Raw genomic sequence first — 16,676 nt, 5'->3', positions numbered from 1 at the left:
GGTGCAAAGGCGGAGAAGAGGGGAGGAGAGGAAAGTGGAAGGGAGGAAAAATTATTACTGTCCCCTGGCCTCACTGCTAATAAAAAGCATAACTTCAAACATGTTTCTGATGATGGTTAAAGCAGGAGGAAATTGATTTATTTGAAGATGTTTTAAAGTGAATTTTTCACAGGTTGAGAGAGGGTCTTTGAAGCCATGTGGAGGTGTGTGAGAGAGAGCAGCTGTCGATGTGTGTGTGTGGAATGTTCATGTCTTTAGGGCTGACCTTAATGTTAGTACAGTAAAAAAAAAAAAAAAAAAAAAAAAGAAAGAAGAAGAAGAAGCTAAAAGTGCTGCTGCTATCAGCAGCCAAATGCTCTCATGACCACCGCAGGGTGTGTGTGTATATTTGTGAGTATGTTTGATATTATAGCTAACCTACTTTAGTCAACGTGAGCTTAAGCTTCTGACACCTGCTGTGAGTACGCGACACGACATGCAAAGCGAACCTTCTGATCTGATTTGCTAAGTGTGAAAATGAGGAAGAGTTGGATTTGCTTCACGTATGAAAAATATTCATCAAATGCAGATTAATTTACAGCTTTTTCACTGTAGGTTTTAGACGGGGGAGAGAAGCTTAACTATTTTAGTATTCATCCATTGCGACAGTGTAAACAAACCGTCCCGTTGCTGAATCGTCCTCCAGCACTTACTGACATTTATACAAGTCAGTGCAGCTTCACGATAAGGGTCATCGCTAAATGTAGGATAATAATGCATTAAATACCAGTGATTAACCCTCTGTGTTTTATACTGTATATCAAAAATTAAAATAGCTTTAAGTGGACACAATAACCTGTCGAGGTGTGCGGCAGAAAGTTGCATATTTAGGCAACACATTAAGTACATGTGGTAAGCTTTTAACATTTATCAAAAGTGAATTAATGCACAGAGATAAAACACACAACACATGGAAATTGTGCATCAGTCATTTTACGTATCAAACCATCATCTTACCTGTTCGTAGAACTTGTTGTGAGCCACATAATATTGGGCATCAAACGACTCCTCTGTCACCAGCACATGTTGCCTCTCCCCTACCTACGTAAAGAACGAGACGGACAGAATGAACAGTTAAGACGCTGCCTTTGCTCAGACAAAAACGATCTGGTTTATTGACGAAACATCTTTCTACGCAACCGTTTGGAATGTGCTTCCCTCTGCAAACGTACACATCTGTATGTGTGCTCATCAGCCTTTTCCATCTCTGAAGCATTCTGGTTATATCACCAAATTAGTTATTCGAGTGAGGCCAGGCTACATGTCTGAGTGGAGTGTGTGATGGTGGCATGAATCAAGAACGTCCAACTCGAGGACTGAGATTTGTGTCCCACGTTGGACCATTGTCTTTTCATATAGTTCACTAGTTTGCTGTTTTTTTAATAAATGCTGCTTTGTTCAGAGCAGACACCAAAACTACAACAGTAACACATTACAAGGCAATGTTCTTCCATTTGCAAGAAGTTTGCTTTTTTATTATTATTATTATATTTAGCTATTCCCTCCCTGGCAAGAAATTTTAGCAGCAAACAGTCACCAACACAATTGTCTGCAATTTTAAACCCCTTTGACAATCAACCATTGCTGCTGTTTTTTATGGTAAGGTACAGCTGTTACTTAAACATGTACACTGAATTAGTATATGGATTTCTAGCATGCATACAGGATGTAAGCCTTTGACAATAGGTTTACAGCTTTTGTTATACAGGGTATGTATAAGGGTACTTTATGTGTATCTTATTCAGTTTAGAATCCGCACAGACAAGCTTCCTTAGATGTCATGTTTCTATTCATTCTCAAATTCAATGAAAGCTATGCTCTTTCATTTTTTTCCCCTGTTTTATGTTGGTGCAGTTCCCCTTTTAATTACAATGTCAAGGTCTCTGAGCCACTTCAGTTTTAGCGCTTTGCCGAGATGAGAGTGAGCACAATTCAGCTCAGCTCCATACAAAAAAAAAAAGAAAACGGAAAAATAAAGCCCGTACGAGGTACCTTTCAAACGTGCACAGAAAACATCTATTGAAGACATCAGAAACTCTAATAATATGAGGCCCCTCAAACGAGAAATTTAGAATTGGACAAAATGAAAGAAAGTAATTTTTTGGACGAAGAATGTTGTTGACTCAGATGGAGAAAGAAGAGAAGAGTCGAAGAACTTTATTGAAAGCAGCGCAGGTGTGAATAAAACCACCGCGGGATTGATTTAGACAGAGAGCGAGACATCTTTTTGACACTTTCTCCCCATGGATGAGTATCGATCCATTATAAAAATCCATTTCTGACAAGTATTTGACTGTGTTTCACCACTGAATCCATGTTAATTCCATATGACACCACTGTGGATATAAACAGCCAATACTCTCCTGCTAAGTCTGGCGTGACATATCTCCTGAAGTGTTTGTCTTGGGTACATTTACACCTCTACCTCATTACAGTAGAAACTGTTCTAAGCACATTATTGTGGGCTCAAAGCAGCGCTCATGGCATGGGTTCATGCAAAGAACAACCATGCAGAGTTTGGATCCAGCACTTTAGGAAACACTGCAGCAAAGTAAGACCATCCGGGTTTTAAACAACAACAGCAGATACTATATTTGACAATGTTGGGAACAGGGTGTTCTACAGCCTTAGAGGCCAGTGTTTGCATTTTAACTCTCTCAATGTTGAGCCCCGTACTAAAAAAAACTGTGCTGACTGATCAGTTCCTTAGCAAAATGTCAAAGTCTTAGAAGTCATGGCTCTGACACGTTGCCCAGGGTGTTTCCATTTTTTTTTTTTTTTGCAGACACTAACACTCTTTTCTTCCCTCTTTCCCATTTTTATCCCTTTGCTCCCATCCCTCGCTACTATCTCTGGGCGTTCTCTTTGTTCTTCACACCTCTATTCCCTTTCTCCTCTCTGTGTCTCTGATTAAAGTACACGTGTGTGCTCCAAAGTAGAGAGCACCTGCACTGGCATACTGACAGACTTAAGAGGAGATCAAATAAATCACTTGTTTAATTTTCAGGAAAAGTGGGAGGAAACGTGCGCTTTCAACGCTGTTACTGGATGGCAAGCATTTGAGTTCGAACCTTTATTTGTTCCTTTGAACTGAAGGTAGATGTCTGCTGAAAGCCTTATCAAAAAAATGACTATTTCCACAATGCTTTAAATGTTGAAGCTTCTCTTTAAAAATGCTTAAAATATGGTTGGTTTGTGTGGCTATGAGAGTCTGCATTTAGATTTGTATTTGCTCCGTCTGTTGAAAAATGGCACAGCATACCAAACACGGCAAGTATGTCTTTGCACAGTGAGATCTGTATTTACTCCCCCATCCAAAGAATAACATCCCATGATACAGAGCAGATCCACTACAGATTTGTGGGATCATGAGTTTAATTGATAATTAATCCACATCATAACAAGGATAATGAGAGAACTGAGGCTTTGAATTCTAATCAACATTTTCATCTGTGCCATAAATAAAGGAGCAATTCATCCAAACATCATCCAAACTATTTCGCTGCATCTGTGGCCCTTTTAGTATGAAACTGGATTAGGTTTGTAATCGGTGTGAAAAGCAGAAAACACATGCTCTAGTGTTGCCGTAACAGTACTAGGCAGGCAAGAGAGCAGCGGTGCTACACAATTTACTGAAAAGTTGCATGTACGTTAAATGTCCTCCACGCAAGGGCAGCCGCGTCAAAATGTGCTTGGGCCTTGTTTGCAGCCGGCGTTGAAATGCGTCCTGGGTGATCTGATAAGTACATGTGTTATCACAACCAGCACAGATAGCTCCGATGGCATTTTGAGGCGGTTTCCATATGATTGAACATTTCCAGCAGTGTGAACATAAATATTTAACGGGTGTACTTGACTAACATCCTCAGTATGAGCCGAATATTTCCTCATTACATTTCATTTCACTACAGCTTCTATGTTTTCACAACACATGTTGCAGTGTACTTCGTTTTTGTGAAAAAGACGGCGTGTACACTCTGCTGAGACCCCTGAAATAAAACCACATTCAAGGTGATGCATCGCCAGAAAAGGCAAAAGTACCCTAAGTGTTTTTAATTAGAAGGGAGAGTTTTTGAATGTATTTTGTCCTTGTTGCTGTTAAGTAACCGAACAAAGTGAAATAAATGGGAATGAAGAATATAAACTAATTGAATCACTGGAATTGGATAGGTAGACGTGGTTTGCCAATTAGCCATTTAATGAGATGAGTCGGGTGAAGTTGCTATATTTTCATTTCATATCTTAGACTACTCTCAGTTAAAGTCAGATCTGTTTACTTAGATCTTTTTTTTTACACGAAGCATCTAACTGAGATCTTATCATAAGTGGCAGTCACTTGAGACGCTTGTGGAAGCAAATTCTAAAGCCAGGTGTCGACAGATATACTGAGAGCTGTCCACTTTAAGATCATTGGATGGTGTGAACAGGGCACTGCACTGGATTTCATGCTCACTCCCTACATTTTCATGCTAGTATCAAATAAGACAAGGATATTCCACATAATAACCTTCCTCGACAAGTAATGAGAAAATTTTAATTCTTTTACTATATCTGTTTCACTGGTTCACTGTTATAAACTGGCTCCACACGAGCCAGTAATGCAACAGGCATACAATGTGGCATCAATAAAAGCAGCCACCCATATCAACTTATCTACTTCTTCCTTAAGCAAACTCTCTCATTTGATTTTGCTTTTCTCTTGTTAGAAAAATAAAGGACCAAAGGTTTTAAGACATTGTTCTTAATAAATCAGCGTCAGTCAGTTAGTACTTAACCAGCTCCACGTGTCTGAAATTCTGTCCTCAAGTTAAAAAAGTCAGAAATGTCCCAAACACTGGCCTGATGGAATAGTTAAGCTTGTGTTTTTTTGCAGTTTTTGTGACTTTTATTGTCATTTTTTCAAATGTCACGTCCCCAAAACCATTAAACTGTTGAGTAGTCGTTTGCAGCTGTTTACAAAAGAAAGCTGAATCCAGTTATTGCACTCATTTCAAATGTATACATCTCTCTTACACATTTATTTACACTTATTTTTTACTTTTCCATCTATCTCTTGAACTCATTATCCACCCCTATGGTTTAGACACAAACCCAAACAAACATATGAGAAATGGTGGAATATGATATGCAGTATTTCTCACAAACCTGGGCAATTATCAAACACGCAGTCACACACACACTCTCTCAAAGATCAAATGTTTCACACAAACTGGCGCAAACACACACTGAGACACAGTGTTGCCTGCAAAACAATTGCTGTGAGGAGTGATTTAACAGGGCTAAAGAGAGATGCTCTGATCTTTTGGAGGTCCTCTTTGAATAAGCGTCTTGAAAGATGAAGGAAAAGCACACACTTGTTGGCTTGGGTATTTAGTTTTAGCCTCAAAGTCAAACTCAAAGTAAAATATGTCAGTGCTGGTCACGAAAGCTGAGAGGATTACTGGTGGTTTTTGTTAGATGTTTGGAAGGACAAATGTAGAACCAACACAGATCAAAGTAAAACAAATGAATTGTCTTAAACAAGGGGCTGAACATAAGTAGTTTAGACAGAGTGAAATCATAACAATGTAAGAAAGAACACAAAGCGAGTACGTACATGGATGACAGAAGGGATAGGTAAAGTGATGAAAATAAAACAAAAAGAAGACTCGATGAGATCTGTGACCTCACACAAGTTCAGTCATAGTTGTGTATCGAACTTTTCCAAGGATGTTTCAGTAAGTCATCTGGTGTGATTTTATAGAGAATCGAAGTTCCAAGAAAACGTAATTTCTTGCTGAGTTTCTAGTTCAGGGAACACGGAAGTTTAGAATGGCAATGAAGCAAATAGCCAGCCACCATGACCGTAAAATATTAAAACAACAGTATATGAAATTGGGAATAACTTGAAATACACAGAAGAGCAGTGGGAAACAGCAGAGTACTGACTCTTCTATGATATATATGAAGAACATAAAGGAGAAGCATAACAATAAACTGATAGAAGACACACGAATGACTTTAACTTTGGTTGGGTTTTCACCAACCATTAGGTATAATAATTATTAGTATTAGTAAGTAAGTTAGTTAGTTAGTTACTTGATGCAGTTTAGAAATATTTCTTGTACCTTAGTCTTTCTATCTTTGTATATTTAATCTTATTATATATTTTTTCTTCTCTTACCTTATTCTATTTGGTATCTAACCTGTATAGTTGCCTTGTCTTGCCCCAAACGGGATCAATAAAGTATCATCTCTTATCTTGAAACAAAGATCTAATTCAGCCACACATAAAATGACTTTCATTTTTTAAAGATATTTTATTTGAACAAATCATATTGAGGACATTTTGACCAAGAAGGAAAAATATTAGGGATAAGATATTAGACCAAAAAATTTTTTTTAACTATTTTAAAAAGACAGGACCACACACACAAATGCATGCGTGCACACAAACACTAAGACTGTAGGTATGGTGGCAACAAAGCGTATCTGTAGGTTAGTTTTGAGTTTTGTGTGTGTGTGTGTGTGTGTGTGTGTGTGTGTGTGTGTGCCTTGAGGCTTTAAACCAGACCTCTAATATGTTCTTGGCTCTTGTAGCCTCCCCCACCCTCTCTCTGAACAGAGCTGGGGAAGTGTGAGAGTTTTTTTTTTTTTTTTTTTTGCCCAGACAGAATGCTGTGCACCTGCTTCAAATCTACAACCTCGCTCCAGGTCCTCTCAAGCATTCCCAAAGCTCACCAGCCCATGCCTCTCTCACTCTGCCTTTTACACACACGCACACATGAAACATATAAATGGTTACACTTAAACAAAGGTAGGGCTGCTGTGAGCTCCAAGAGTCAGAAGTGAAACAGTAAATCACAAGAATGAGAAAGAAGAAAAAAAAAGTACTTTTCCACCTTAATTGTGACATAGTAAAGAGGCAAATATGTGTGTTTGACAGTTGTTGGGAGGAAATGATTTTCACTGTTGTGGGTTTGTTTATGTGTAATTTGCTCTCAGGTAGCTCTTGCAAAAGAGACTATTTATAAAACCATGCCAGATGTCAACAAATATAGGACACACAACTGTCTTTGTGTACTGTACTTAGGATTTGAGCTATTGTCTAATCTCAAATTTATCATACAAACATGAAGTCTGTTAGGATAAAAATTTGAATCAGCAGAGCCGCATGCTCAAAGTGATGGTTTCATTTTAGATACTGTGGTGGGGACAGATGTGAAACATTACAGATATACCGTAGAGATCGACCGATATGGATTTGTTACGGCCGATACCGATTTTGTTTGCATCAGAATTGGCCAATGGCCGATACGTGCTGCCGATATTTGGAGTCGATAGTTCTTTTTCTCCCTCCATTTACATGATGAAAATGACACAATGATAATAAATGTGATAACAAATGGGAGGGGCAATATATGGGCTGCACAGGTCCGCAGCATCTCCAGCAGCACAGGGCTGCCTGTGGATGCGCCTGTCTGTAAATCTTGCTTGGGAAAACATATGTACTGGCATATGTATGCATATGTATATGTATGCATATGTATATGTATCAGTGAACGCACCCGCGTATCGGCTGATACCAACACCAGTAAAAAAAATATATCAGTCAGTCTCTAATGTGCTGTATAGGACCATTGATGTATTACAGCTGGGAAGAGAAGACCATGTGATTAGAATGAAACAAGTTCTCGTATGTGATGATTTGTCACATAAAGCTGATGTTTGCATTTCTATTTTTGCAACATGGGTTTGAAGATCATTATGATAATCGTATATGACAGTATATCCTGCTCCTACATGCTGCCTCTTGCATGTACACAAAACATTCTGCATAGCATCGTAGCAAAATTAGACTGAAAACTCTCACATACAAAATCACTTGATTGCTCATCAATTTCAGCCATCCCACAGAAAAGACAGTCGGGTCCGCCACCAGTGTGACAAATCTAGTTTGCCAGACGAGAGACAGATAGCTGTCTCTCTCTCACACACAAACACGTACACAGGCCTGTGACAGCAGCCCGTAGGCTGTTTAGTGTCTCAAACGCTGTAATGAATTATATCAAAACAGAGACGTGGCGGAAAATACAGAATGAAAGCCTCTGAAACATCAGTTACTAAAATACATGGCATCAGACAAGGCAGACGACAGACAAACAACAACAAAAAAAACAACAACACCTACCTAGTCTTGCAAAAGTCGAGGACTATGCCTGAGCTGCAGCATGTCTGTTGGTGAGTCTCCCCTAGGTTTTGGTTGTAACTTGCCTTTTTCATATTTTAAATCCTTTTACATCAATAGCTATTAAATTATAAAAATCACCACCCGGACAAAATATTTACAATGTTACATTCCCTGCAACACATAGACCATTATCACAAGACGCCCGCCCGGAGATATTGCAGAGCTCACCCCCTGACAAGAATATGTAACAAATGCCCTTCGGGTCCAGACCAATCATTTTGATACCAGGCTTCATTTTGTTAAGCAGAGATTGTGTCTTTTTCTCTGTTAGAAACGTAAAATCATATGTCACAAAGCCACGGTGATTGGAACATCCCATACTCCTTCATTAAATCATCTAATATGGGGCCTTTTGACAGAGTATAAGTGCATGTGTGTGTGTGAGCATTGGGTGTGGGGGACCATGCCGTTGGCATTACAACATTTATGTGACACAAATTGTGTGTGTATGCAACTGTAGCATCAATCAGAGCTCAGCTGTGATTGTCAGGCTGATTGTCCGTTGTGTCCCTGTGGGCCTTGAGCCCTTAGTGTGTGTTACTCATGTGTGTATGTGTAAGATACAGAGAAAGCGAAGGGAAGTGCATGTGTAATGCACACATCCATACATCCACATTAATCTATAATTGCAGCTGCAACTAATGCCTTGGCAACGGCAGTATGATTATGATTATCACTGGAGGCCACACCTGAAGACACAACAAATCATACATGCATAGGAAGGCCTATCTAGCAAACGCGCCTGATTGCTGTTCAAGGCTAGCCCTCTGGTCGTCATAATAGAATGAGAGAAAGTATGAGTCGCGATAAGGGGGAAAAAACATGAGCTACAGGACCAGCTCTGTGGGATGAGGCAAGGATCATGTGCTCCTAATACCTGATTGGGTTAAAAGCCGAATCATGACCTTTGGTGCATGTCTTATCTGGGTCTCTCCGCTTCTTTTCTGTTTCTTCAAATTCTAAATGATGTGGTAATCCAAATAAAAATTAAAAAAGGTGATGATTTGTTGCAAAACTGATAACACCCAGAGAATTATGTGGGATCCTGAGACGAGGTGAATGAATCTATATCATGTTTAGTGTTGGTTGATTAGACATTTTTATATATATATTTTTTTAATTTTCCTCCACAGTCTCCCCCCACAAATTGAAATTTATTTAAAAACACGTTAACATGAATCCAACATACTTTGGTAAAGGGATAAATGGAGGCAGTAGACGTAAGGTATGTTTGGTATTTGACCTCTGTATTATTTGAATAGCTTAATGTTGAATGCAAAATGATAATAATGCATATTTATAAATAGCACTAGGCTGAGTTTAATACAGAACACATACAGTAGGTAGGGGGTCCCTACTTAATCTTTCCATCAGTTTGGGGTAAAAAAGCAATTTTAAAAAGAAGAAATACTCAACAATCTAGTAAATGAGTACACGTCTAAAAATATTTCTTTCTAAAGTGGTTTGCGTTTGTTGCATTTTCATCTTCCACATCAAGAAATGTCAACGAAGCCTTAACTACGTTTGAATAGCACCTACAAGGTTTTCGCACAATTGTGATGTGCGACTCCCCTATTGTCTCTCTTGTGTGCAGAGATTACTGACAGGGGGCTGAAGCACTCTGCACTGAAGAGTTTCTTGCTCTTGGACACTCAACACTTTGATTCTCTTCATGGGCTAACGATTCAGCGTCACCATGTATTTGTGTGCGCCTATATGGTTCATTATACCTGTGTCCTCATCATCTGTCCAATTGATGGCACATTCTGAAGTGGTGCAGTGATGGACTGTTAAGTACTGGCGCTGGTTTTTCTCTCTCAACATCTCACTCTGGTAGCCAAGGACAAGACAATAACAGATGAACTGAAGGCATAAAGCATAAAGTGAGAGTGAAGGTTATATTTTCTTTATGTGTTCTTTATTAGACAAACAAAAAATACACCAAAACAACACACAGCGTAAACTAAGATCTAGTTAAAGCCACTTCTCCTCAATGTAAAAAGGTTTGAAAAAGCAGGAAAAGCAGCAGAAATACACCCTAGCAACCAGTGCGCACGGCCACTGGTGAAACTAAAAAGGATGAAAAGAGGAGACAGAACGAGAAAATGCTGACAGGAGAACTTGACAGAAAGGTGTAACAATGAAATGTTAACCTCCCACAGGAGAAGAGTGGAGCCCAAAGAATACAGCTCCCTATAGCTTGAGATATAATGCACGCTGAATTCACTACTAAATAATCTGCTTTATTCCGTCCCATTTCTCATGATCCCTCAGAGTTGAAACCATATTTTCTCTTTTCATTAAACGTCTCACTACTTCAAATACGGTTCTATTTAGATTTTCACTGTCTGTCGCTATTTCGCACAACGCTTTCAAAAGATACATCCCTCTTATTAAGTCTGGCGTAGTTAAAAATCATAAATAGAAAAAGAAATTACGGTGAACTGAAAATGGTTTCGGCCATTGTTAAATTGCATACTGATGTATTAAAAGGGACTTGAAAGCAAACATATTGATCAAACACTTGCCATTAAAGAAACATCCCGCATTCCTTCTTACTCTTTCCTGCACTGTGGTTACAACTGCACTAATACATTTTTGTTTAAAAAATGCTGAAAACCCACCTCTGATGTATGTGCAATGTGGGAGAATTCAGTAACGTGATGGCTGCAGTATGAATCCATTTTTGTGTCACTTAAGACAAAAAAAAAAATAGTGAATTGCAGGAAAACATGGAGCACTTGCAAACAATGTGCAGACTAGGAAGCGACTACCCCCAAAGGAAGCTCTTCAGCGGCAAAAAAATCCCTAACACAGACTAGAAAGAATGTCCTGGTCTCATGATTACGTAATTTATTATTACTAGCACCCAGCTTTTTCTAGGTTGAGAGGAGTTTAATGTATCATGGCTGTTTGCTGGCCACAGGCTCCATGAGAGCTGACGCAAACCCACAATGATGCATACGTGCTTACTGGCCAAAGTATGGACAATATGCAGACTATAGCATGATATGCAGCCTTTCAAAGGAATGTAAAGACATGTCACAGAGACAATGAATGGGTTCAGACAGTTTGGGAGACTAAATTAACACATCGTGTCTCCTAATGCTCTAATCCACACAGAAAGAAAGGCAGCGAGATGCTGTAAAGATCAAACGGAACTGGCACACACACAGGGCTGCCTGGCAGATTCTAACTTAATTAACTTGAGTTTTAAAATATCAAACCAGACACTCGTGATTTTTTTTAAAATAGGCTTTTTCTTTCATATCATTTTGCAGATTGCCTTACTTGAAAAGGTTTAGAAAACGTGTTCTCTAGAAAGTGAAGAAATACAAACAATGTACATTTTGTGCATTTCATTCAGTTTAAACACTTAATCCCCAGTAGTGACCATACAGGAACACCACGTTCTGCAATGGCTAATCAAGTTTGCCTATAAAATGCAAAAAATGTCACTTGAAGTTTTCCATAGCCAATGTGTTGGTTTACCCGACCAACAGCGCAGAACCCCAAGACATTCACTTTATTGGCATTTAAGAAAAACATCTTTCACCACAGTCCTCACATTTGAGAAGTGGAATCAGCAAATTTGGGCTTTTTAATGCTTTTTCCAAATGGTTGCCAACTAATTTCCTGTCGATCAATTATTTAACAATTTAAAAAAATAATCAAAACATACAAGTCATAATCTTGGAGAGTAAAAGTTAGATTGGCGTTGGCAAGATGAGACTTGAATACGAAAATGGCTCACAAAGAGCGCAATGTTAGCACTTCAATGCCGTTGATTGATTTATGGGCAGGGTGGGTGGGTCAGGTTGAACCGACTCCGAGAGCACACACACACACACACTCACACACACACACACACACACACACTCACACACACATTCACGCACGCTCAGATGTAATGAGCATTAATCAAAGGGAGCAAGTAGTAATCAGACAGAGCTTTAAGAGGCGAGTCTGCTCGCACACAGCTGTGCCATTCAAACCAACAGTCGTCAGAAGCAGACAAGACAGACAAAAAGCCCAATCCCTCAGTATTCATGCAAGACCAGTAAAATAAACATGTAGCTAACATCCAGGATGCACTCAATAAGAGCACTCTTATTTACAGTTCCTATTAAACCACTTTAAATGAGCTCGCCGGCATGTTGCAATGTGACTATTTATGACTGCAGCCCGAGTGTTTTTGTGAGCTCAGTCTTTTAACGGTCACTAAGATGCACGGACCAGCAGTATAAAATTGCTAAAACGGCATGTGTATGTATTGATATAGTTTATAAAAAAATCAATAGCCTGAAGCCTTTATGACCAAGACTGAGATATATAGATGTGCAGACAGCAGTCAGTGAAGAAACCTGAGCAGATGTCATGCTTCTAAGAGCAAGATGAGTGAAGATGCAGGCGGCATGATGGCACGCTGAGCCATCTCCGACTGTGGGCTAATGACACAGATGCAAATAACCGAGTGATCTTAGTAGCTTTTAATCATTTGAATACACATAGCAGCAGCCAGTGTCTGTGCAATTTTGTATTCACGAAAGTGTTCCGTTTGACTTTACGTGCAATGATGCGGCCGACGGATTTGCCTCCTTGAATGCGTGTGTACATTTTGAGAGGCTGATTTTGCATACAGTGAGCCCAGGTCTGATGTCTGAACAAATAGGGTTATAACGACCAACATGTCGGGTCCATTCAAGGATTCTTCCAGGTGTGCTGTTTAAATACTGGTAGTGAGGTATTCAGTTGGCAGGTAAAGGACTCCTTAGAAGAACATGTGAACACATATGCAAATATATTTTTATGCAACATAAAAAACAGGGATTAGCACGGCAATTATACGGCCGGTGCTGTGTGTGTTTTTCATGAGTTCATGAATGTGACAAGCAACATGACTCTTGACTGAGTGGGATTTACATGTTTGTCCAAAATCATAGTCTCTACGTCACCAACTCAGGAAAATGGAAATGAATGTTATACTTTTTGTGAATACATATAAAACAGCGTATGATCGTTTATACTAAATATTGAAATATATTTGGCACCAACAGCAACAGATATGCCAAAAACCACTTCAAACTGGAAAGGCTTTCTTAATGAAAAAAACAAAATTTTTTTGTGCATTTTTTTTTTTTTTTGGTGACTGTTTAAAAATAATAAATGCATGTGCTCAGTGTAACCATCATGATTTTATATGTTCTAAAGAAAAAATATCTTTTTGGGTATGGTAAAAAAAATGGGGACAGATATTCTATAAATTTATAGCTACTATGTGTTTGTGCATGAAAGCCCCGGGCTACTTAGTGGACACTAAGTAGAGGTAATAAGCCATAATTCTGACAAATACGGACATATGAAAACCAGGACGTGATGATAAAAGAAACCCCACCGGGAAAAGAGAGATTCGGGTAAAATATACATAAAAACTATGCATGACTAACTTTTACTAGCACATATCACCAGCAAATAAAAAAAAAAACACTTCACATACCTTGACCTTGATTGTCTGAACAAATCTCTTTTTGTCATTAATTCCATGTGGTAATGGCCACTGGACAAAACACACCAACTGGCACACTGGCCTGTGGTGGAGCTGATATACAAACAAGCCTATGGACCCAATAAAATCCTATGGCAGTCAACACCATATACCGCCCCGCTTAAGGGCATACACTGTCAAGCCCTAATGTCAGCGGGCATTTACCCAGAAACAGGTCAAAGCAAGTGAAAAAGACTCCATACTAAATTAGATTAATAAACTAGCCTGTGTCCTCCATAAGTCCTCCACACAATTCTCAGTTCAATCCATACTTTCCAGCAGAGGTTATTCGCTCATATATGGCGCCGTAGACACATAAACAACTTGCGTCCTCAATAAAGGCCTGGGGCATTTCATGAACCACTCTCGGAAGTATTATTTACTCCTGAAATAGGCTATCATATTATATAGTTTTCAAGCCAGCCAGTGCAGTCACTGAATGACTTTTGACTTTTTTTTTTTGAGGCCTGCAAACAAATAAACAAAAAATATGAAGAAAAAAAAACACACAAAATGCAGTATATACTCTGTAGGAGCCTTGAGCAAAAGCAAGGGAATTTTAGTTTAGAGAGAAAGAACAGAAATAATATAGTAAATGTATAAACTCCTTGACAACACTGTTAAACTGTTGCTATTAACATAGAAAACCACACACTAATGTAAACAAAAAGACAACGGTAGTTTGCAAACCAACTTCAACCGTATACAAACAGTGCACAAAGTCTGCCATAAATGTAATAGCCTTTCAATGACAATGCAGTAACTATTGCACTTTAAGTACCGTCACATATAACAGACATAAAAAAGTGAGTCAATGAAACCATAAAGCACAGGTTATCAATACACTATTCTATGTTTGCTACACTGGACACAAGGTCTGAGGTCAATAAAACCTCCAAAGCACATCTAATACTTCCAGAAGTAATGCAATTAATTTACATTATCAAATAATAAACGCTTAACAGAATTGACAATTTACCCCACAGTCGGTAAAAAATAGCTTCTTTCTTTAATACTGTGTAAAATCACAGGGCATAGAGTAATCCTATAGTCTATACTGTCATTGCCGATGGGTAGTGAAGTGCACTGCTTGTGTCTTAATTCAGCTTTAGCTTGAGGACTTATTGTCACTACATGTGTTGTCCTGATGAAAAAAAAAAAAAAATCCCCAAACAATGTAATTACAATGTGGCCTTGCAGTGACTTGTACACACACTGCCTCAGAGTACAGCAGTCAGAACGCACTAAGTACTCACGCACAGGCACACGGGCAAAAGGCATGCCTTTCTATCAGCGATACGGTAATACACACACAGTAAACAACAGTCTCTCACACACAAAACCAAACGAAAGAAGGTTTGAAAAGATACAAACCCAAGAACACACTCAAAGATGCAAATATTTCTCCAGATCTGCACACACAAAGAGCTGTAGGGACACGTTCGACTTAATTTGCAGTTCCTAGAAAGGATTGCGCTCAAGGCACCACATCACTTCTGCAAGAAAGGAGATGACTAGGACTCGTTTGCTTCTCCCTTCATGTTTCTGTCTCCTCTTTTTGTTTTTAGTCCTTGTGATTTTCCATCCATGAGCTTCTTACGCAGGTGTTTATCTACCACAAAAGCAGTTAGTACGTTGACGTTCATCCAACAGAAACTGGAGGTTAAACTGATTGGCGGGCGTCCACAGCATCACAGCATCACTAGAGAAAACCTCCTGGGGCGCTGTGACCCCAAAATACAAGAAAACAGTGAAACTACTTGGACTATTACACTGAGTTTGGTCTGATAATTGACGTTGGGTCATTCTCTGTCACGTTTCAGACAGATCATCAACAAATCTCTTGAGAATATGTTTTACTGAATGGTGCATTTGCAAGAAATCTGTTCATACCAATTGCGATTTCCTTTATTTAACTGCTCCTGATGGCAGGCAAGCACCTTGCACGACAGCTCCATGGCCACTGGTTTGTGTGAATGGGAGGATGACAGACAAAGTGAAGCTCTTTCCGTAGCACTACGGCAGAAACACGCAATGTGAGCGCAGACCATTTACCATTACTTTAACTGATTTAAGCAAGACTCTGCAGATCAATAATTAGAGCTAGCCATTGAGGTTAAACCAATGGTTCTCAATGCTAACTATAGTATTTAATAGAATAAATCCTAACTTTTGAGATGAATGGTTACAGTTTGAAAAATTATTTTTTTCATTTGTAAATTTCATGTTTAAAATGCCATTATAAGAATACATACAGTTACAGATGTGGTGGAAATTTAACATGCAATCCACCGCCCGAAAATACTTCAAATAAGAGTGTGTCTCATTAAACAAAACACGCACAGGTGTACATGGACCAGTGGCCATACAGCATTTGATCTTCCCTTCCTTCTTTCCACAAAAGCATCATGTCATCAAATTGGCTGACGATCCCTCAGGGTACCGCTCCTTCCTTTCATAGATAGACCTATTTTAACAATACGCGAGAAACACATGTGACTCAGACAGATTGCAGAGAAAAAGAGAGTGAGATAGAGAGAGGACACAGAGAGAAACCAAAAGTCCAGATCATTTCAATTTAAAACTGGTAAGTGGCTGTGCTGTGCTTTCTGACCCACACAAATCGTGCAAATGTATGTTAAATAACTACACTAAGAGGGTTAAGAGAGAGTAATTTAAGGTTGAGAAATGTTGAGTAAAGAAACAAAATTACCAAGAAATTTGTTGTTTTGTTGTGTGGACTGTTTTGGGTAATTGTGTACTGCAGTGAAAAGATAATTGTGTTGGGTGTGGACTCCAGGAAGAACAGTGATGGCCTAAGCCCAAGCTAATGGAGATCCAAATAAATGAAATGAAAGAGGT

General features: G+C 39.0%; 1 protein-coding gene across 1 annotated transcript in view; it reads right to left on the bottom strand.

Annotated features, from left to right (window-relative positions):
• Positions 1–16,676, bottom strand: part of cdkal1 (CDK5 regulatory subunit associated protein 1-like 1) — a 194,182-nt gene that overhangs the window by 15,525 nt on the left and 161,981 nt on the right. Inside the window, exon 13 of the mRNA XM_047598519.1 lies at positions 997–1,080. Coding sequence (XP_047454475.1) covers positions 997–1,080 — 84 coding nt within the window. The remainder of the gene's footprint in view (positions 1–996; positions 1,081–16,676) is intronic.

The sequence above is a fragment of the Mugil cephalus genome, chromosome 11 (assembly GCF_022458985.1).
Source record: "Mugil cephalus isolate CIBA_MC_2020 chromosome 11, CIBA_Mcephalus_1.1, whole genome shotgun sequence".
NCBI lineage: Eukaryota > Metazoa > Chordata > Actinopteri > Mugiliformes > Mugilidae > Mugil > Mugil cephalus.
This window is presented reverse-complemented; position numbering and strand designations above follow the sequence as displayed.